Genomic DNA, 21739 nt, shown 5'->3' on the forward strand with positions numbered 1-21739 from the left:
GCTGTTGTCTTCTCTGAGCTGCTGCCCTTAGGATGGATCACAGACACCCTTCCAAACAGTGTGGAGCAGTGTGTGGACGTGTTTGGAGCTGTGTGTTGATGGACTAAGCTGCTGGATCTCCTTACAAATCTCCCTGTGTGCCCCCAGCTGGCAATGCTGACATAGAATCATAGAATGCCACGATGGTTTGGCTTGGAAGAGACCTCAGAGCCCATCCAGTGCCACCCCTGCCATGGCAGGGACATCTTCCACTGTCCCAGGCTGCTCCAAGCCCTGTCCAAGCTGCCTTGGACACTTCCAGGGATGGGTCCCTCCCAAGCCAAACCAATTCCAGGATTCTGTGCCATGTTTTCAGTGGTAAAGCTCCTGTCCTTGTCCCAGATGCTGAGTGCTGACCTGAGGTTGTGTTTGTGTCTCTCCAGATGCCTACAAGTCACCTCATAGCCCATATTACCAACTACCTCCTAAAGTGCAACGGCATTCGTCCAACCAGCTCCTGGTGACACCCACCCCCCCTGCACTACAGAAGCTGCTAGGTAAGGCCTGCCCACCTCCCCTTTGGGCTTTTGCATGGGGCAGAAGGGGGATTATCTCCTCCCCACCTTCCCCTGCCTGCCCCACATCCTTTGGCAGCACCACAAGGTCCCCCCTCCTGCTGAAGCTGGTGTTTCACTCTTTGTTCTCTGATGTTGGTTCAGCTCTCCTTTGGCACAACAGGCAGCCAGCCTGGATTGAGCAGGAATAGTCAAAAATAGCTTTATTTGAAATAAAGCCATTCTCTTAATCCTGGGGAACACCACTCCATTTCCTCTGCTGAGCTCAGAGCCAATAAATGAGGTCCTGTCTGAGAGGCTGAGGTCACAAAGGTGTGGTTAGAAAATGCAAGAGGTGATTGAAGGGAAAACCTGGAGGCTTTTTTTTTTGTTTATCTTCTGCTGCCTGTCCCCTCCCAGCTGTTTCTGGCATTGGGCATGAGCCAGTCCAGGATGCTCTGGGCATCTGGCAGAGTGGTCCTGTGTGTATCAGAGGTGTCCTCATCTTGTGCTCTCCTGCTGTTGTGCCAGTTATGGCTGATTCCTTGTGGAAGAGAGAGAAAAAGAGTGATTTCAGAGGGATATTTTATGGCAAAGGAATGATTTTGAGGGATATTTTGTGGCAAAAGAGGGATTTTTGAAGGATATTTTGTGGCAAATGAATGATTTTTTAAATTTTTTTTTGAGGGATGTTTTGTGGCAAAAGAGTGATTTTTTCAGGGATGTTTTGTGGCAAAACAGGGATTTCTGAGGGCTGTTTTGTGGCCAAAGAGTAATTTTGAGAGATATTTTGTGGCAGAAGAGTGATTTTGAAGGGTATTTTGTGGCAAAAGAGTGATTTTTTTGAGGAATATTTTCCGGCAAAAACTGATGTTTTTTGAGGGATATTTTATGGAATATTCTGTGGCAAAAGAGTGATGTTTTTTGGTAAAAGAGAGATTTTGAGGGATATTTTGTGGCAAAGCAGTGATTTTGAGGAATGTTTTAAGGCAGGGTGGATGAGGTCATGACTTTCATTGGACCTGATGGATCCAAGAGTTCCTTTTGTGCCAGGAGAGGCATTTTCAGTATGTTCCTAAATCCATCCTCAGTGGCTTAGTCTGACTTAGAGTCCAAATCAAAAGCAAGGAAGAGACAATTTTCCAGGGAGGAAATAGGGGTAAACAAGGGGATGGCATTTACCCCTGCTGAAATTCCTCATCTGATTCATTTTTATTTTATCTATTTTTTTAAATTTATTAGTTTATTTTCATTTTTAATGGCTTAGTCTGACTTTGAGTCCAAATCAAAAGCAAGGGAGAGACAAGTGAGGAGAGGTGGCCAGGGAGGAAATAGGGGTGAACAGGGCCATGGCATTTACCCCCTGCTGAATTCCTCATCTGATTTATTTTGCAGACTCCTTTAAGATCCAATACATGCAGTTCATGGCATACATGAAAACTCCTCAGTACAAAGCAAGTCTGCAACAGTTACTGGAGCAGGAAAAGGTGGGTCTCACTTTTTAACATTTCTAAACAAAATTACCAGACTCTGAAGTTCCTTGGATGTGGGGAAGAGTGCTGGAGATGGGAATTGTGTGCATTTACACCAGTCCTGCTTAGGCTGAACAACTGGCAGGGGATTTTGCTGCTGAAGTCACTTTTTGTGTGTTTAAATCTGCACAACGAGAGAGCTGCACCTCCCCTGTTCCCTGTGTGCCCCCAGCTGGCAATGCTGACACAGAATCACAGAATGCCTCGATGGTTTGGCTTGGAAGAGACCTCAGAGCCCATCCAGTGCCACCCCTGCCATGGCAGGGACACCTTCCACTGTCCCAGGCTGCTCCAAGCCCTGTCCAAGCTGCCTTGGACTCCTCCAGGGATGGGTCCCTCCCAAGCCAAACCAATTCCAGGATTCTGTGAGCCATAGTTCATGGAAATTGGATTAAGAAACCCAAAGTGTCATCACTGGTTGTGGGGAGCTAGCACAGCACCCTTGGTATTGATATCAGAATGTGCTGGATTGCACTGATGGGCAAAGTGTAAATGTCCCAAATCAGGGACTGGGAGACGTGGAAAGGCAAGGAGAGTCCTGGAGCTGTGCACTGGGATGTTTGTCTGCCATGGAGCCACCAGCAGAGGGAGGAGATCTCCTGCCTGAGCACCTCCTTGTCTTGCTTTGTCTCAGTTATGAATGATTTCACTGCTGTATCAATTAGCCCTGATGAGTCGGTTCTGCTTCTTCTGTAGAGGAGCTTTCCCTCAGAAAATGCTCAGAATTAAACTTGAACTTCCACTTAAAACCTCTAAAGGGTCCTAAAGGGGCTCCAGGAGAGCTGGAGAGGGACTGGGGACAAGGCCTGGAGGGACAGGACCCAGGGAATGGCTCCCACTGCCTGAGGGCAGGGCTGGATGGGATATTGGGCAGGAATTGTTCCCTTTGAGGGTGGGCAGGCCCTGGCCCAGGGTGCCCAGAGCAGCTGTGGCTGCCCCTGGATCCCTGGCAGTGCCCAAGGCCAGGCTGGATGGGCCTTGGAGCAGCCTGGGACAGTGGGAGGTGTCCCTGCCATGGCAGGGGTGGCACTGGATGGGACTTAATGTCCTTCCAATCCAAAGCAGTCTGGAATTCTGTCCAGGTCCAGCTTTTGACCTTCCCTGTGAGAGCTTTCCTTCACTCTGTAGTCTTTGTGAGAGTGTCAGAAAAAAGCCACAGGGCTTTTTTATTGTGTTTTCCACATTGGGAACTCTCCAGAGGAGAGAGATTAACTTTTGCCACCCTATTCCTTACTGAGAAATAGTTGGTGCTGGTCTGGTGTTCATGGAAACCTCTTTTTCTGTGCTTATTTCCATTTGCTTTCACAGTCAATCAGCACTTAGAACTTTCATCTTTTTGCTTAAGCAGCAGATTTTTCTGCTTGTTCTGCACTTGTCAGGAAAGTCAACATGAAGTGAACTTGTCTCCTGCACAAATGAAATTATGGTGTGCAAGGGTTGTGCCCTGCACAGAGAATGAATGAGGAGTGTGGAAAAGTCATCACTTGGTGATGGTGTCCAACAGCTGCTCCACACTTTTAAACGTTAAAAAAGGAATTCAGTATGAAAATATTTTTTATGGAGTGTTACATGGCAAATTAAACCTCACAGAGGCAGAACTTGGCTGGGTGAGGGGCTGGGTATGGTCTGTTCAGTAACTCCCTCTTACAGGAAGGTTTTTAAGTACAATAAAATCTCTGTGATAATGATTTTGAAATCAGCTGCTGCTTCCCAGAGTGCCCTTAGATGGAGCTGTCAGCCCCTGCAGTGTCTGGGAAGCCTGAATGAAATGCCTCGTGTTGAAAACAGAAATGATTTTCCAGCATCCCCCAGAGCAGCCCCTTTAGCATTGCAGGGACTGTTTTCCCAAGCCAGGTCTGTGTGTTCCTGCAGATGGGGAATTTCCAATTGCTGCTTCCCTTCTTGGAAGATCAGTCATGGAATTATTAAGGTTAAAAGGATCATGGTGCTTTTTGCCCTTGTTCCCCACTTCTCCTGGACTAATGGCTCAGTCTGTGCAATCCCTGCTCAGCCTCAGCAGCACAAGGTGGAGAACAGGATAATCCCAAAGCTCCCTGTGCTTGCTGCACTAATCCTGCATTTGGGCTGGGTAAATGAGGCTCTTCAGCCAGTCCTACCCTGCCCTTTGCTGTGCATGGCCACGGATTGAGGGAGCAGGGGCCTGGTTAAGGAGTGTTCTGGGCAGGGAACGTGCTGTGAGTGGCTCAGCTGACCTGCTGAAATAATGGTGGCACATGTAGGAAAACTGGTTTGGCTTATTTAGGACTTTGTTCCTGCCTCCCTGCTCCGTTGTATTTTCATTTACTGCATCTCTTCCATGAGTATTGCACAGGGAAACTCTGAACTGGGGCTCTGGGGATTTAGAGCCAGTTCCCTGGCTGGGAGCAGATTTCATGCAGATAATCTTTTCCAATTCTATTTCTGCTCTGTGGGATGTGATTATTGCTGCTGTTTCACGATGCACTAGGAGGATAAAAATGAGTTTCTAAGACTATCTTGATTGTATTTTACCATACAGGACAAAAAAACCAACTTAAAAGCTCTTTTCAGGTAACTTCACCAGTATCACACCCCAACAAATCCAGGCTCTCAGGAGTCTGGGGCAGGGCTGGATGAGCTCTCCTGCATCCAGGTTCACTCCTAAAGTGCTCCACAAATCTCCTTGAGATGGCCCATGCTGCAGCTGGTGCTAAAAGTGTGGTTTTTCCCTCTTGCAGGAGAAGAATGCTCAGCTGCTGGGGACAGCCCAGCAGTTATTCACCCACTGCCAGGCCCAGAAAGAGGAAATCAAACGCCTGTTCCAGCAGAAGCTTGATGAGGTACCTCTGTGCTGGGGGGGATGTTTCTGAGTCAGCTGCATGCAAGCATTTCTGGTCCAGAGCAGTCTCAGCTCTTCAGCTTCTGCTTTGCAGCAGATCAGGCTCAGAAAGGTGCAATCTGTGTCACTCTTTGGTGATGTTTTGTGTTTGTTGTTGAAATTGTGTGTGCCTGGTGCCCAAGGAAGGGGACAAACCACAGCCACGTGGGGTTTGGTGAAGGATTCATCCTCTGCTGCTCAAACTAACTCTGTGCTGCCAACCTAGCTCAGGAGCACAGGAGGCAAATGTGGGGGCTCTCCACAGACACTTGTGTTGGCTGGCAAAGCCTAAATGCCAGTTTTACAGGTGAAGGGATGGAACAGCAGCTCCAAGGTCCTTGTGTCCTTCCTTGTTATCCCCCAGCAGCCACAAAGTGCCTTGGACAATGCTGGGGGTGGTCCTGAGAGCTGCAGAGTTCTGCAGATCTCCTCAGTGTCACTTGGGAATGGGGCAATCACCAGGAATGAGGGTGTCAGGACCTCATTGACTGATCTCACCCTTCACCTTTTAGCTGGGAGTTAAAGCTCTGACATACAATGACCTGATCCAGGCTCAGAAGGAAATCTCTGCTCACAACCAGCAGCTGAAAGAACAGACAAAACAGCTGGAGAAGGACAACAGTGAACTCAGGAACCAGAGCTTGCAGCTGGTGGGTCCAGCTCCTGGGCTGGGAACAGGGGATGCTGCCCTTGGGCTGAGGACAGGGCACAAGCTGGGGGCTGAAACATCACCCAGCTGCTCAGGGTCCTTTGAAACAGAGGGATGATGGGGGGAAACCTGCAGGAGTCCTTTTTTACCTTTGATTGACCCCATAGCAAATCCTGAGGTGGCAGTTGGCTCTGGCCTCAGCTATGTCCCCAGACAGCTCTAGATGTCACTGGGTCTGGATCTGGCTGGGCAGGGAGTTTGTGCAGGGCTTGCTCTGTGCTGCTCATCTTGGTAACTCAAACTTAGAGATTAATGTGGGAAAAGACCTTCGAGTCCAACCATCAAGCAGCACCACCACCATGGTCACCAAAACACCACGTCCTCAAGTGTCACAGCCACTTGTTTGAACACTGCCAGGGCTGGGGACTCCACCACTGCCCTGTGCCAATTCCTGACCACCCTTTCAGTGAGGAAATTTTATCCATCTAAACACCCCCTGGCCCAGCCTGAGGCCGTTCCCTCTCCTCCTGTCCCTGTTCCCTGGAGCAGAGCCCGACCCCCCAGCTGTCCCCTCCTGTCAGGAATTGTGCAGAGCCACAAGGTCCCCCCTGAGCCTCCTTTTCTCCAGGCTGAGCCTCCTCAGAAGGAAGGTGAGGGGACTATCTGGATGTGGGAGCAGTCTTAGAAAAGAGCCAGGCCACCTCCTGCCACACTCCCTTGCACAAAGCTGGCAGGACTTTTCAATGAGCTAAGAGGCTCTTGTACATTCAGTGCAAAGTTCCTGCTTTCAGCTGGGACCCCAGGTGGGGTGCAGAGGTGAGAGCTGTGTTCTGACCTCTTTGTCCCTGTCCCTGTGTGTCCCTGCAGCTGAAGGCTCGGTGTGAGGAACTGAAGCTGGATTGGTCAACACTGTCACTGGAGAACTTACTGAAAGAGAAGCAGGCCTTGAAGAATCAGATTTCTGAGAAGCAAAAGCACTGTTTGGAACTGCAGGTAGGGATCAAAAAACAAATGCAGAGTCACCAGTTTGGGGTAGCCCCTGGGCAATGGGCCAGTTATGGGTGTTACACTAAATATGATGGGAAAGGATGAGCCAGGTGCTGCTTTTTTGTTTATTCTTTTTTTATTCCCCCAGAGACTGAGCTTTCTATTAGAGGATTTTAGTAAATAAGGATGTAGATAACTTGTAAAGGCACTAGATAGCATGAACTGATTCCTTGGTGATGCTGTGGAAGGAGGAATCATGGTTTATCACTACATATAATTAAAAATCACAAGCTGATGATTTTTGTGTGTTCTCTGATGTCTCAGTTCAGGAATCACAGAGTCCCAGACTGGTTTGGGTTGGAAGAGACCTTAAAGCTCATCTCATTCCACCCCTGCCATGGGCAGGGACACCTTCCACCATTCCAGGTTCTTCCAAGCCCCATCCTACCTGGCCTTGGACACTTCCAGGGATAGGGTGGGAATCATTTCCCCCAGAGTGACATTTCTCATAGTGACAAGAAATTGAACTCCTTTGAGTGAAGAGCTTTTCTTTCCCTGTGAGATTGGCTCCAGAGCTATGCCATTATTTTGCTGGATGCCTTGGCATGGAGTGACTGTGCAGTACTGAGGTACTCCAGACTCTCTCTGTAAGTTGGAGATATTTTCCTTTTGGTTTTAAGATCTGAAATGTTCTTTCTCAGGGTCTCTGAGCCAATCCCCTCACCTGGGCCTTTTGGTCTTAAGCTCAGAGCAGAAATTTTCTCTCAAACTTTGGGTCCCTTGTTCTGCATTGTTCCCAGAAGGAGAAACACCTTTACTTAGAAGAATTTGGAATCAAAACTCCATAATGTGATAGAATTATTAGGTATAGTATTTAATATTTGTTTTCCCCTTCATTTAAAGATCAGCATCGTGGAACTCGAGAAGAGTCAGCGGCAGCAGGAGCTGCTGCAGCTCAAGTCCTACACGCCCTCAGAGGAGCCCCTGTCAGTGCAGCTGCACAGCAAAAGCCACCTGAGCCGTGACCCCGAGGCTGAGCACGGCAGGTTCCAGCTGGAGCTGGAGTGCTCCAAGTTCCCCATGCCCCACATCAATGGCATGAGCCCCGAGCTGTCCATGAACGGCCACGCCACCCCCTACGAGCTCCAGCACGCCTTCAGCCGGCCCTCGTCCAAGCAGAACACCCCCCAGTACCCCAACTCCCACCTGGACCAAGACATCGTGCCCTGCACCCCCAACCACAGCAGCAGGCAGAAGACAGACAAGGTGACCAGCCTGTCCCTCCCTGATTACACCAGGTTCTCCCCTGCTAAAATCGCCCTGCGCAGACACTTGAATCAGGACCATGGCATCAATGGAAGAGCAACAGCTAATGAGATACAGAGGTGAGAGGGGTGGGGAGGGAGGGTAGATATCAGAATTAATCACATGGACTCCATTTTCTTCGTGCTGGGAAAAGCCCCTTCTTTATTCACATCACTCATTTTTATACAGTTTTATCCATTTTTATACAGACCTCGTGTGTGACTCCAATTAGTCAGTAGCTTTCTTACCAATTACTTTATTAGTTATTAACAAGTTGTTACCCTGTATTGATTGGTGACTCAAATCCCTGTGTGTGTGTGCAAGAAAAGTTGTTTGTGAGAGATAGTTTTCATTTTTCTATCTAAAACCAGTTTTTACAGGTGCTGGTTGTTTTTACCCAGGAACAGATTGTTATGTTAACGAAATGCTCACACCAGGATTGCTTTCACATGGGAACTTGCAAAGTGCTGGCTTGACAAGGCCAGCCACTGATTCCAGGAGAGCAGGCCTTTCTTTATAATTTTTCTACCTTACTGCAACAGGTGGTAGTAATAGCACTGGTAATTTAGATTGGGAAAAGATATTTTTCAAAGTGGAGGTTGATCTGTTTTTAAAAGCTTTTGTTTCACAAAAATGAGCAGTGAGAGCTAATGGAGTAAATAAGGTGGGGCAGTGCCTTGAGTGTGGTACAGGAATTCCTTGTCACTGGCTTTTGGAACCTGACAATTGTACATCTCTCTTCCAGAGCTGAACATGTCAAAGAGAATGGCCTTACATATCCAAGCCCTGGAATTGCAAATGGCATAAAGCTGAGTCCTCAGGAAACTCGGCCCTCCTCCCCCGCGGCCTTACCCAGTGCAGGAGAGAAGGTAAAGGATCTGCTGCTGCTCAGTGCTGCCCCTGGGGCAACAAAGGGCAGACTGGAAAAAGCAGCAATGGCCTGGAAAATGCAGGGTTGGCCAGGCTGGAAAATACAGGAATACTGCATTCTGTGGCCAGCTTGGCATGGGAAATGACACAAAATACAGTGATGCAATAAATCAGAGCTGGTCAGAGGGAGAGAAAGATGTGCTCCTTTCTGAGCACCAGTAATGCAGTGGGACTGCTGTTTGATCTGGCACGTGTCTGCTTGAACTGGGAAATGAGGCTCTTTCATAGTTATAAAAATAAAGAGTAAAAAATATGGTGCATGTAATTGGTGCAGCCATGGAGCATATTGGGGCTCACAGAGCAGCAGGTGCCCTGCAGTAGCAGGTTGCCATGGAAATGCATCTGGCTGCTACAGAGGGCCTCAAGATACAAAATCTGACATCTGAGTGCTTTTCACAGAGCTCGAACCAAAACACAGGGAAATGAGCTTGCCTAAGGCTTCCTTTTCCTGATGCTGGGGGCCAGCAGTGGCATTAATTTACCCATTTCTGTGCTGTGGGATGTTGCTGTCCCAGGAGCCTGGTGCTGGTAACCAAGCTGCTCCACGCCTGCCCTGTCTGATGTACAGTCATTCCTTAAAAAATTCCTTTAAAAATAAAGGAGTGGGGGAATAACACATACAAAGAAATGAGCTGGTTATCATTACCTAAAAAAACCTTTTCAGTATCCTGTGTAAGAACTTAGCTTTCTCTTTTGGTTTTACAGGTTTTGAGAGAGAGAACCTCTGTGAGTAATGGAGAAACTATCACCAGCCTCCCTATCAGTATTCCTCTGAGCACAGTGCAGCCCAATAAACTCCCTGTTAGTATCCCTCTGGCCAGCGTAGTCCTACCTAGCCGTGTTGAGAAGGTGGTGAGTAAGGGATTGTCAAACACTTTCCATCCCTAACTAAAATCCCAGTGGGCAGGAATGGGGTGCTGTGCCCCAGGATCCTCCATGGGCTGCTAATCCTGGAGGTCTGCTCCTCGGGGGAGGCTGCTGGGGGATGCATCCTCTTGGCTCTTGGATTCTGTAGATTTTTCCTCTCCTTTCTCTGTGGGGTGGAGGGGGGTTCAGCCAGGAAGGAGAGCCTAGTCTGGAATGTGTGTCTGGTGAAAAGCCTGAGAGTTTGTGGCAGTGGAAGCAGAGAATTGCATGTGTCAATTAGTTCTTAGCCCTGCTTTCTGCAGGAACCTGGGAGAGGATTCTTCTGTGTCAGTCACCTCAAAGCTGCCTGTTCTCCTCACACGTGTGCAGGGTGAGCTTGAGCAGCCCCTTGGGGCTGTGATACTCACATGTGAGTGGCTGCTCTGTAGCAGAAATCTTCTGGGGCCATCTCTTTTTGAGATGTGACAAGTCCTTGCCTCTCTGAGTGGAGGAGGAGTTCAAAAAAGCCTGGTCCAGTCTCTCACACCAGTTTGTCACAGAAGTGCTGCAGCAGAGAACTGAGAAGCATTTGCTGCTTTTTTGAGAGCTCTGAGTTAGAATCCATCCATGGCTTGTCTTTCAATCCCAGATTGGGAAAGCTGGAGTTGGTTCACAATATTGAATCCGTTGCATTTTTCCAGCTGAAGACTTCTGGCTTTAGCAGAACCAGAGTCTGCTCAGCTCTGGGTGTCCTTAGGGCAGTGCCAGCCCTGGGTGGCACCTCCCTGTTTGTTCAGGCTGCCATTTCAAGTGTTTTCCATGTTTAGGAGAACATCCTCAGAGAATGTCCCAGAGAACATGGCTGGGTGCACTTCATGTTCCCTTTGGGGTTGTTTTGGGGAGCTTTGTGAGCACAGACCTGGGGACATGATAGAACCATCAGTCTCCTCCGTGCTGCAGCAGTGGGCTGAGCCATTCCTGCTCCTGGCAGAGCTGTCCTGAGTCAAATATCCTGTGATGAGGAGCCTCTGTCTGCATGGTGCCTGCTGTGTGTGAGATACTACTGCAGTATAGTTAATCACTACATCTGGGGCCATGATGTGCTGATCCATGCTTTTCTCAAAACAAGCTGAATCTAGGGTATACAGGAAGCAGAGCCCCTTCCCAGGCACATGTACTAATGCATGTGAATTTGGTTTAAGCTGGAGATTTCTGATGCTGTCTCCTGAAATGCCTGTTTCTCTCCCCAGAGAAGCACACCCAGCCCAGTTCACCAGAGCAGAGACTCATCGACACTTGAAAAGCAGATTGGTGCTAGTTCTCATAATGGCATAAGCAATGCTGCTGGAAACAAGCCTCTGGCTTTGGCTACCTCAGGTAACAGCCTCACCTGTGCACAGCTGCTCCTCTGTTGGGGCAGCACCCAAATACACCCAGCTGAGTTTTCCAAGCACTTCTTGCCAGGTTCTGGAGGCTCTGGAGTGCTGGATAACTGTGGGTGAGACCAGAAACTCATGGATGATGCTCTGATGTGCCTCCAGCTTGGGTGCATCTGGCATAAAGGGTTGGATTGATGTGCCTTTACTTGTAATTAAACAATTGCTTTGTAAATTCTGTGGGGATCCAGAGATTCCCACAGGTTTACAGTGTGGCAAACCTGCAGAGTGTTGCACAGCTGTGAGCTGAGCTGGTGATCTGGCTCTAGAAGTTTTATTTTACAGGGCCTTTAAATAGCAGAATGAATTTTTGGGGGCATGTTATGGAGGTGCCTTGTGAGCAGCTGTAAAGGCACAACAACCTGGGTGGGAAAAGCTCAAATGGGAGAGGATGGGGATCCCTTTAGGTGCAGACATTGCTTCTGACTCACTCATCTGTGGAAATCATGGTCTCTAGCTACTCTGGGAATCTTGTGGGCCAGGAAAAGTAGGTTCTACAGCTGATCCCTCACCAAAGAGTGCTTTTGTTCTCAGTGTTTACCATTCCTGAGGGGCTTGGGTTGTTTTAGTATCTGCTTTGCAAAGGGCTTGGCTGCAGTTTTCTATAAAGCAAATGAAGTATATAAAAACACTTGTTGTAAACCATTACCATGTTTTTCCCTTCTGCCCTTTTCATTTAGCGAGCCCAGGCCATCCTAGAGCCCTAAACCCATTTATGATACCTTATGACAAACACTGAATTCCCTTCCCAAGATTCCTCCCTTGTGGAATTTTTCTGCCACTATGTCTTTGAAGGTCCTCTGTCACTTCCTAAGTCCCAGCCTTTTGTTGAATTTGGAGGAGGTGGGCTGTGTGGATGGCAAAGTCCTTCTCTTTTTGGGGAAGGGAAGGACCGAGTCTGGCCATCCATTTCCTTGATGAAAGGAAGGAGATAAGAGTAGAGGAGCCCTGATTTCAAAAGGGGTAATAGTTCAAACAAAGCTTAAACTTGAATTCCATGTAAAACTGAGAGAAGCACATGTTCTATGGGATACCTCCATATACCAGGTGAATTTTCCTGAACTGGCAAGAGAGCAGTGGAAGTCCCTAAGTCCCAGCTGGCACCTCAGCACCCAGAGAGCCACGTTCTCACTGCCCCGTGGAAAAGCAGCTGTGTGTTTCCCGTGTAATCCAGGGCCACTGGCTGTTCTCCAGGCAGAGCTGGAATCCCTCCTGGCCCTCCCAGCCCTGTACTCAGTGACCTCTCTCTCGCTCAGCCCCAGCAATGATCTATACTTTCCCTCTCAACAGGTTTTTCTTACTCTTCTGGCTCCGTGGCAGTCAATGGAAATCTTACAAACAGCCCAGCCCATCTTAACCATAGTGTTGATCAGGCAGCTCTGGACGACTCTGGGAGTCTCTTTAACTCTGTAGGGTCTCGGAGTTCCACTCCACAACATCCTTTGCTAATGATGAGGAACTCTGGGCAGAACTCCCCTGCTCAGCAGCACTCGAGCCCCCGCTTAAGTGGCCCGGCCCAGAGCCTGGCAGGGGGACTGCAGAGTGCAGAGGCTCAGAAGATCTTTGCCGAAGGAACAAAGGGGGACCTGCAGTCTGATGCAGCGTTTTCAGATCCTGAGAACGAGGCCAAGAGGAGAATCATCTTTACAATCTCTCCTAATACAGGACATGTAAAACAATCCCCTTCCAGCAAGCACAGCCCCGTGCCCGGCAGCGCCCGGCCGGAGGGCGGCCAGGCCCACGCGCAGGACGGGAAGAAGCGGGGCCGGCGGAAGAGATCCTCCACTGGGAATGCCAGCGGGAACGCCGCCGTCTCCCCGAAACGCAAACCCCTGCCCTCGGTGGCCGGGCTCTTTACGCAGCCCTCGGGGTCACCGCTCAATATCAACTCCATGGTAAGGGCCCATGGCACCAGCTGGGCTTTGGGAGAGCTCTTGGAATTTGGGATCGTAGCAGCAGGGGGTTTAGAGGGTGCTTGCTGTTACCTGTTCCCCTTTCCCTGTGGAAAAGCTGTTTGGGAAAGCATTCAGGGAAGGCAGTCAAGTCCACACACACCACACTCACCATGGCAAGCTCAGCAAAGAGAGGCAGAAGGGCCTTTTGTATGATGTGAAAATTTAAGAAGTTTAATAAAGGACAATAGGAGACAAGGACCATGGAGCAAAGGTTACTACGGGCAGGTGCATCTTGGCACTCAGCCAAGAGCACCCTGTTATTTTTGGGGATACCCCTTAAATACCTTTTCCCTTCCATCAGCCCATTGCAAATTCATAGACCATTATGCATATCCATAAACTAGTTTGCATATTCCAGGAACATGGCCTCTCCTTGGGTTCGCCTTTGTAGAGCATTTGTGTTTCTTGGCTGTGGTTTTGGTTCCTTTGGTTCCTTTTCTTTATCACTTTATCATTTTATCACTTTATCACTTCCAGTTCAGGCCTTGGTCCACACTTTCTTCAGACAGTGAGTGCTGATAATTGGCAGATCTGTACAGGTGTCCTGATCCTGTGTTCATTGGATGTTAGCCCATCCAAGCAGGCATTTTAACACAAGCACACTTATATCAGCTATTTCACTACTATGTCTAAGCTTAATTAGTAACAGAAATGAAGACTATATATTTATAACACATTTACTACAACATCACACATTAAAAATCCATTTTAATATTTGTAAAAAGCCAATATTAGAATATGTATCTATAACATATGGTCAGTTCCAGCAAGGTTCATTTCAGCATGCTGGAGGGAAACCAGGGACAAAAGACAAACGATGTGCACTGCACAAGGTTTAGGTAGGGGAGGGCACAGGGGTGGTACCAGGGGCAGGGCAGAGGGCATTGGCTTTCAGGGAAGATGGGCTGGCCACCAGGGATACCGCAACCAACAGGGAAAGGAGAAACCAGGGGAAGTTGGGACATATGGGGGAAGGAACTGGGATGGATCCGTGTTGTGCAAGACTCCATGGGGAAGTCTTTTCTGTCCACTCAGGTGGGGAAAGTCTCTATGGTAAGACTATGGAAAGACTGTGGTAAGTCTCTCCAAGGCAAGGCTCTGGGGATTTCCATGAGGGGGAAGGAATCAGAGGATTCCACAAGGGATAATTGCCATGAAGGCTCTTTGCAGCAATTCTCCTGCCTCTCATTTTCACTAAGTTGGTGAACAGTTTGTGTATAAGCAGAACGTCTTCAAAGAGCTTTTTGCTGTCAGAGGATTAAAAATTAATCTCTTCCCTCATGACAAAGAGCTTGTTTCTGCAGTGAAGTTGATTTTTGAGACTGTAAATTCAATATTTTGAAAATAGTTTAAGCTAAGATTGACTAAACAGCAGAGGAGTGCCAGAAGCATATGGCATTCTTGCTAATGAAGCCAGCTAGAGAGTTGTGTGCGTGTGATCCTGCAGTGTAGTTTGAGAGGAAAAGGTTTATCCCAGGTCGTCATTTCTGATGTCAAACACGAAATCAAAGAAGGAAAATTAGCAATTTTACCAAGTTACATTTGAGCTTTCACCCCAGGTTCTAATGCAGGAGGTGGAAGACAGCAGCAGCAGTGCTAAACAAGCAGCTGTTGGATGTCCCAGAGCAAGTGAAACCTGCATTAAAATCCTTAACAAAATGCTTTTCCAGGGATACTCTCATGTGTAACTGCTTTCTTTCCTTCTCACCCAGGTCAATAACATTAACCAGCCCTTAGAAATAACAGCCATTTCCTCTCCTGAAAACTCCCTGAAGAACTCTCCTGTTCCTTACCAGGACAATGACCAGCCCCCAGTGCTGAAAAAAGAGAAGCCCCTCGTTCAGAGCAACGGTGTCCATTACTCCCCCCTGACATCGGATGACGAGCAGGGCTCTGAGGATGAGCACAATAGCAGCAGGTGAATGCACAGGCACAGTTTCAGGGTAGGGTTTCTCTCAGGGCTGATGACACTGCTCTCAGCAGGAGGGGTGTGTTTAAGCCTCTTTGTTCTCCTTGCTTGAGGGCCCATCCATTATCCCAAACCTCTTATGTGGCTGAAGCTGTGAACAGGGAAGGTATTCAGGCAGTAGAATGTGGGAACCTGCTGCTGCTGTGTTTGCAAGGCTGCCAGGGTCTGGCCTTGGAGATAACTGCTGGAGAAATGACTGAAAAATGGAGGAGACTGAGGGGAGGCTCCTCGGGGGCTGCAGCTCCTCCCGAGGGGAGGCAGAGGGGCAGGGGCTGAGCTCTGCTCTGGGCCAGGGACAGGAGGCCAGGAAGGGCTGGAGCTGTGCCAGGGCTTGGCATGGAGCTCAGGGAAAGGTTCTTCCCCCCGAGGCTGCTGGCACTGCCCAGGCTCCCCAGGGAATGGTCCCGGCCCCGAGGCTGCCAGAGCTCCAGGAGCGTTTGGCCAGCGCTCTCAGGGATGCTCAGGGTGGGCTTGGTGGGGTGCCTGTGCAGGGACAGGGCTGGGCTGATGTGTCAGGACACAGTGACACATGCCAGCCACCACCCCCACCCCTAGCTGCACCTCCTGCCCCCCGAGTCCAGCTGGCAGCCCCCAGACCAGCCTGGTTTGCCCCTCTCCTCCCCTCAATTCAGTAGGAATCAGGAGGGGGCTCAGCCCAGGGTTGGCAGGAGCTCGGGAGGGCCCTGGCACAGGGTGCCCAGAGCAGCTGTGGCTGCCCCTGGATCCCTGGCAGTGCCCAAGGCCAGGCTGGACAGGGCTTGCAGCAGCCTGGGACAGTGGAAGGTGTCCCTGCCAGGGCAGGGCTGGAATGAGATGAGCTTTGAGGTCCCTCCCAATCAAACCATCCTATGGTTCTGTGGAAAATAACCACTATACTAATGTGGTTCTACCTCTTGTTTTGAAAGAAAAACAACAAAGTTCTCTGAACATGCACTAATCCTGTCAAAGAGCAGTAATTCTTGTAATAGCTCCTGCCTGAAGTTTGTGGTGGGTTTTTTGATGCTTATAAATTCCTTTAGTGACACAAGACTGTGAGACTGAGTTGTTTTTTTTTATACTCTCCTCATGATCATGAGGAGTATAGATTGTGAGGAGAAATGTGCAACAGAAGGTTTGCTATAGGTGCTATAACCTTTCTATTTTCCCACTAGAATTGAGAGGAAAATTGCAACAATATCATTGGAAAGCAAATCTCCACAGAAGACTGTTGAAAATGGTACGTGTGAGGAATGGGAATTGTTTGTGGTAATGACTGGGCCTGGGGATGGGTGAAGCTGACAGTCAGGGGGATGTTTCTCTCTGCTGCTCAACCAAGTGTCATTCTTAATCATCATTAAGCCAGGTGGCTGCTAATTACAGATTTTGGGTCACTTCTTTCTGTAGTCACAGGTCAGCAAAGATCTGATGAGTGTTTTCACTGACTCAGGGTTTGAGGAGGGATCTGTAGTACAAAGATGGGGAAAAGGAGATCAGTATTCTTAGATTTTCCAGAGTGTTAAACTGAATTTTGAGTACTTTTAAGTGACTTCACAAACCTTTCAGCCTTTGGTTCAGAAATAGAATTACAGACTGATAAAAGGTGGGTTTTGAAGGATAAGAAATGTGGGTGCTGCCCAGAGAAAGGTCTGGAGCACCAGGAGCAGCTGAGGGAGCTGGGTGAGCTCAGCCTGGACAAAAGAAGGCTTGGGGAGTCCTCACTCTCTACAACTCCCTGACAGGAGGGTGCAGCCAGGGGGAATCAGGCTCTGCTTCCAGGAAACAAGGCACAGGACAGAAAGAAATGGCCTCAAGGTGTGCCAAGGGTGGTTTATATTGGATATTGTAAGAATTTCTTCACTACAAGGATTGTCAAGCATTGGAAGGGGCTGCTCAGGGCAGTGGTGGATTCCCCATCCCTGGAGGTGTTCAAAAAACCAATGGATGTGGCACTTGAGGACATGATTTAGTGTTAACCATGGTGGTGGTGCTGGCTGATGATCTTAAAGGTCTTTTCCAGCCTTAAAGACTCTGTGATTCTATAGAACCCCCTTCTCAAGGGGCAGATTTAGTGAATGCTGTTTATTGACATTTGTAAACCTTCCCCCCAACCAGGTGGCAGCATATCGGGGAGGAAACAAGCACAAAGCAACGAGAACATGAACAGCAGCAAATGGAAATCAACTTTTTCACCGATATCTGACATCAACCTGACCAAAACCACAGACAGCCCCTTGCAGGCCGTGTCAGCTCTGAGCCAGAACTCCCTGTTTGCCTTCAGGCCGCCCCCCGAGGACGGGCTGCCCATGGACACCAAGGTCCCGGGACACCCCAGGAAGAGCCTGGCAGTGCCCTCGGATGGGCTGAGCCCTGGCACAAACCCCCCCAATGGCTTCAGCTACAACGGGGGCCTGCCCTCCGAGCTGGGCCTGCACGGCTTCATGGACGGCGCTGCTCTCCCACACAAAGCTGGGGATGGTTCTGCTCCCAACTGCTCCCTGGGCTTCCCCTCGCAGCGAGGCAAGGACCTGGGGGTGTCGGACACGAACCTGTTCCTGAACAAGAGGCAGCTGGAAGCTCTGGGCGCCAAGGGAGAAGAGCTGAGCCGGCCGGGGGTGAAGGGCAAAGAGCTCAGCGAGCTGAGCGCCCGAGCGGGGGGGTCTGTGGAGAAAAACTCTGTGCAGCACAACGGGAAGGTCGGCAAGGGAAGGGACCGAGACGTGGAGTTTAAAAATGGCCACAACCTTTTCATTTCTGCTGCTGTTTCGTCTGGTGGCCTTCTGAATGGTAAAAGCCTTTCTACTGCTGTTTCCTCAGCAGGGAACCCAGCGCCGTCTGTCCCGACGCACCATCCTTTCCTCAACACTCTGACCACTGGATCACAGTTCCCCCTCGGCCCCATGGCCTTGCAAGCAAACCTCAACTCGGTGACAAATTCCTCAGTATTGCAGTCCTTATTTAATTCAATGCCAGCTGCTGCCAGTCTGGTCCACGTGTCATCAGCTGCAACCAGACTGACTAATTCTCACACTATGGGGAACTTCTCTCCTGGGGTTACAGGTGGAACAGTTGGAGGTAGGCAGAACTCTTTCTCTGGTATAAGACAGGGCCTAAAGGAAAATCTGACACTGCCTCTCCAGGGGTGAAACCCTTTCATTTCTACAGGATGTGAAGCAGATCTGTCCCACATAACCAGTCTCCTCTCTCTCTCTCTCTTTCTCTCTCTTGGAATTGCTAGGATGATTTCAGTTCCCTACAGTGAAATCTCATGAGCTTTGTCTGCTAGATGAGCTTGTTGTACCACCTTAATGAAACAATACACCCAGACTTTGTGATTGATAATGTTTGCTTGTTCAGATGTTGCTGTGTTGGAACCAACTTAGGTCTGCCTGCAGGTAACAGATTTGACTTGTCCTGGTACCATGTTAAGGATCTCTAACTTGTCAACTTGAGTAAAGGTTGAGTTTAGGCCTTGAATGGATTTAGCGTGATCCAGGAGGAGCAGAACATCAGAGGAGCTGGTGTTGGGAGTTCTGTAGCATTCTGGCCCTTGAATGGACATGAAGAGCATTTCTTGGCCAGGAAGGGCAATGCCATATGCACCTTGCACTTCTGGGATTCTGCACAGGCTTGGCTTCTGTGGCCCACACCGGGGACAAGCTGGCAGGACCAGAAGACAGGCTGAACCTGCCATTTCTAAGTGTCTAGGGCAGTTTTTCTTACCTGTCTGTAATCATTCAGGCACCATGTCGGGAAATCCTAACTCTCACATCTCTCAGCACGTAGATTTGCTGGAATTACACCTCCCCTCTGCTGCCCTGTAAGTGGGGGAGCAGGAGGGTGGGGAGGGAAGAGCAGCACTTTGAGTCTTCAGATAAGCAACTCTAAAGATCACTTCTAATCTCATCAAAACTCTGCCCGTGTGGTATAGAACTGACAGTTCTTGGGTCTGACCATTTTTCCTCGTGGCATTTAGAGGTTGGCAGTAGGAAAGGTAAGTGCAACCTTTTGTACCTCCTGGCCTGCACCATTATCTCTTCATTGCTTGCTGCCTTCTCACGCTGCATATTTTTGTATGGGGCTGTAACTATTATAATTTTGCTTTTGTTTGTTTGTTTCTTTTTTTTTTGTCTTTTTTGTTTTGTTTCTCTTGTCACTTGAGACTGTACAAAGCCCGTCTGTTGAAGCTGAGTTTTTCTCTCCTGTTTGCAGGTATTTTTAACCATGCGGTGCCTTCTGCCTCCTCTCCTCATCAATTTGGAGCCAGTTTCAGCAGCAGTGCTGTCTCTAGCAGCACCGTGCTAAGCTTAAACCCTCTGCAGGCTGTTGCCAGCACCTCATCCTCATCATTCCCACCCTCTTCCTCTAATTTAGTAACATCTAGTGAGAGTAGACCTGCTCAGCACCTCAACAGAGCTCCAGTGCAATCTGTCTTCCATCCCCCTCCGCCCCCTCCTAACGTGTCCTTGCCTCCCCCTCCTCCTTTACTCGCTTCTAACTCCGAGCCTGCTCTCCTGCAGAACCTGCCCTCCATCCCTCCTGGCGAGACGTTCCTGCCCTCCTCCTCTGCTCCTGTCCAGTCTAACTCTTCTTTGTCTATTAAACTGGCTTCTCTCCAGCACAAACCCTCCCGCCCGTCCTTTACAGTCCATCACCCGCCCCTGCCCCGCGTGCTCCCGCAGCCCAACGCCGCTGGCACGGCCGCTATGTGGGTGACCCTTGGCATGCAGCCTCCTTATGCTTCGCACCTTTCGGGGGTTAAGCCACGATAAAGAGCTTGCTTAGCTAACAGTTCTTGTTTTGTAAGGTAAGGCCAGACACAAAACCAGAGGAGTTTGCGTGCGAGATGCTCACTGACGCTTCTTCCTTTGCAGAGAGAGGTCAGGGCCGGGCTCCGTGAAACAGAAACCTCTGAAACGGGGAAAATGAGCCCTAAAATGGGGGAGAGAAACCTCTAAAATGGGGAGAGAAATCTCTAAAATGTGGGGAGCAAATCAGTTGGTGGCAGAGGATGGGAAGTGTTGGTGCTCTCTGTTCTGGGAGTCAGGATTTCTCGACAAGGAGTGCTCACAGGGGCAACTCTGCTCTGGCTCAGGGTTATGTTCAGCTGAGATCTCTTCATAGAAAGAGAAAGTATTCTTTGTGGAGGTAGTAAAAGGAGGAAATGTCTATTTTCCATGTGGTTTTATACAATTGTTGGGAAGTGGCTGTTGCCCATCTGATCCCTCTCCTCTCTTGCACAGCCTGTTTATCCCAAACCAGTCCTTGTCCATAGCACTGAGGTGCCCAAAGGTGCCTCTTTGTGACTCTGTGTGACAACGTAGTGGTCAGTAAAAACTGCCAGTCAACAACAGCTGCTCTAAATAGTCATAAAGTTAAAAATCTCTAGGTTATAAGCTTCAGCCTTGCTTGGAGAGTAAATTCCCTGGGCCTGCAGTGCAGTCAGTGTCCCCTGCATCACTGGAAACACAACCACAGGTAGCAGAGAAGGGCTGTGACTCCCTGTCACTTCCCTGTGCTGGACTTGCTGCCAGGGCCAGCAGGAACAGCCCCAGCAGATGTTTTATTTTTGCTCACAAGCCCTGAGAGCACAGGGGATGTGCAGGGGAAAGTGGGCTCCACTCTCCACAAAGGCTGTAGGAGAGGAGGGTTCTGGAGGCTGTGTGCATTTCTCCTGCAGCAGGTATTTATTGAACTGTCTCTAGAGCTACTCCAGAATAAACTGTACCACCACAGAGCTGGGTCCTGTGGTTCATGCAAACACTCTGTGGCAATCCTGCTGTACCAACTCGTGCTTGCCAAGTGCATCCAGCGTGCCCAGCCCCAGAGCTGGCTCCGTGCTTTCCTTGTAGGTCTGTGATGTTGTTGCTGTCCACTGGTACCAAAGCTACAAACGTGGTTGAACACACTTTGCTGCTTATAAAACTCGATTACAACATACCTGAGAGAGCCTCTGTGCATTGTGTGTAGTGTCTTCCTCATCAAATTCCTCCTCAGACACCACAAACCCCTGGTTAGGCTTTTGGGAGGCACGTAAGTATTGCCAGGTCCTTCCCTGCAGGAAAGGGAAGCTGAGGAAGGGCTTTGAGTGCCAGCAGAGAGGTGGGCTTGGAAAACCCCAAACAGAGAGAGGATGGGGATGGTGAGGAGGGTCAGTTTGGGGTCTGGGTGTGAGATTCTCTGTTGGAATTACCTGGAACTGAGACCATGCTGAACTAGGATCCATCAGGTGTGACAGTCCCTGTCACTGAAAAATACTGAAAATAGAGGCAAAGCACACAAGGGACTTGTAGAAAAATAGCTGGGTGTCAAAGCTGGGTTGTGGAGCACAGGAGCAGAACTGACGGTACCAGAGGTGGTTGTGATCCCAAGCCCTGTGACTTGAAGCCAAGGTGTTTGAGCAGTGCCCTTGATTTCAGTGAGAAGAGAAATGTGTTCAGGTGTGTTCAGTCCTTGGGGAACCAGGGCTGGAACCAGGAATTGGGACTGAAATAATCTGCTTTGCTTCTCTGCTCTGGAGCCAGGCTGGAGAGCTGGGGGTGCTCACCTGGAGAGGAGAAGCTCCAGGCAGAGCTCAGAGCCCCTGGCAGGGCCTGAAGGGGCTCCAGGAGAGCTGGAGAGGGACTGGGGACAAGGCCTGGAGGGACAGGACCCAGGGAATGGCTCCCACTGGGAAAGGGGAGATTTTTGTGGGATATTTGGAAGAAACTCCTCCCTTTGAGGGTGGGCAGGCCCTGGCACAGGGTGCCCAGAGCAGCTGTGGC

General features: G+C 49.5%; 1 protein-coding gene across 4 annotated transcripts in view; it reads left to right on the forward strand.

Moving 5' to 3' along the window:
- Positions 1–21739, forward strand: part of DOT1L (DOT1 like histone lysine methyltransferase) — a 79786-nt gene that overhangs the window by 50387 nt on the left and 7660 nt on the right. The window contains exons 15-28 of one of the 4 annotated variants that reach the window (XM_053999711.1): positions 423–536; positions 1929–2020; positions 4783–4884; positions 5435–5572; positions 6439–6564; positions 7462–7943; positions 8609–8732; positions 9499–9645; positions 10890–11016; positions 12366–12970; positions 14743–14948; positions 16151–16215; positions 17091–18050; positions 19188–19782. In XM_053999711.1, the coding sequence (XP_053855686.1) occupies positions 423–536; positions 1929–2020; positions 4783–4884; positions 5435–5572; positions 6439–6564; positions 7462–7943; positions 8609–8732; positions 9499–9645; positions 10890–11016; positions 12366–12970; positions 14743–14948; positions 16151–16215; positions 17091–18050; positions 19188–19747 (3848 nt within the window). In that variant the 3' untranslated portion in view covers positions 19748–19782. The remainder of the gene's footprint in view (positions 1–422; positions 537–1928; positions 2021–4782; positions 4885–5434; positions 5573–6438; positions 6565–7461; positions 7944–8608; positions 8733–9498; positions 9646–10889; positions 11017–12365; positions 12971–14742; positions 14949–16150; positions 16216–17090; positions 18051–19187; positions 19783–21739) is intronic. The other 3 variants (XM_053999712.1, XM_053999713.1, XM_053999714.1) reach the window with 3 other exon arrangements.

Source organism: Vidua macroura, chromosome 26 (genome assembly GCF_024509145.1).
Source record: "Vidua macroura isolate BioBank_ID:100142 chromosome 26, ASM2450914v1, whole genome shotgun sequence".
Lineage (NCBI taxonomy): Eukaryota > Metazoa > Chordata > Aves > Passeriformes > Viduidae > Vidua > Vidua macroura.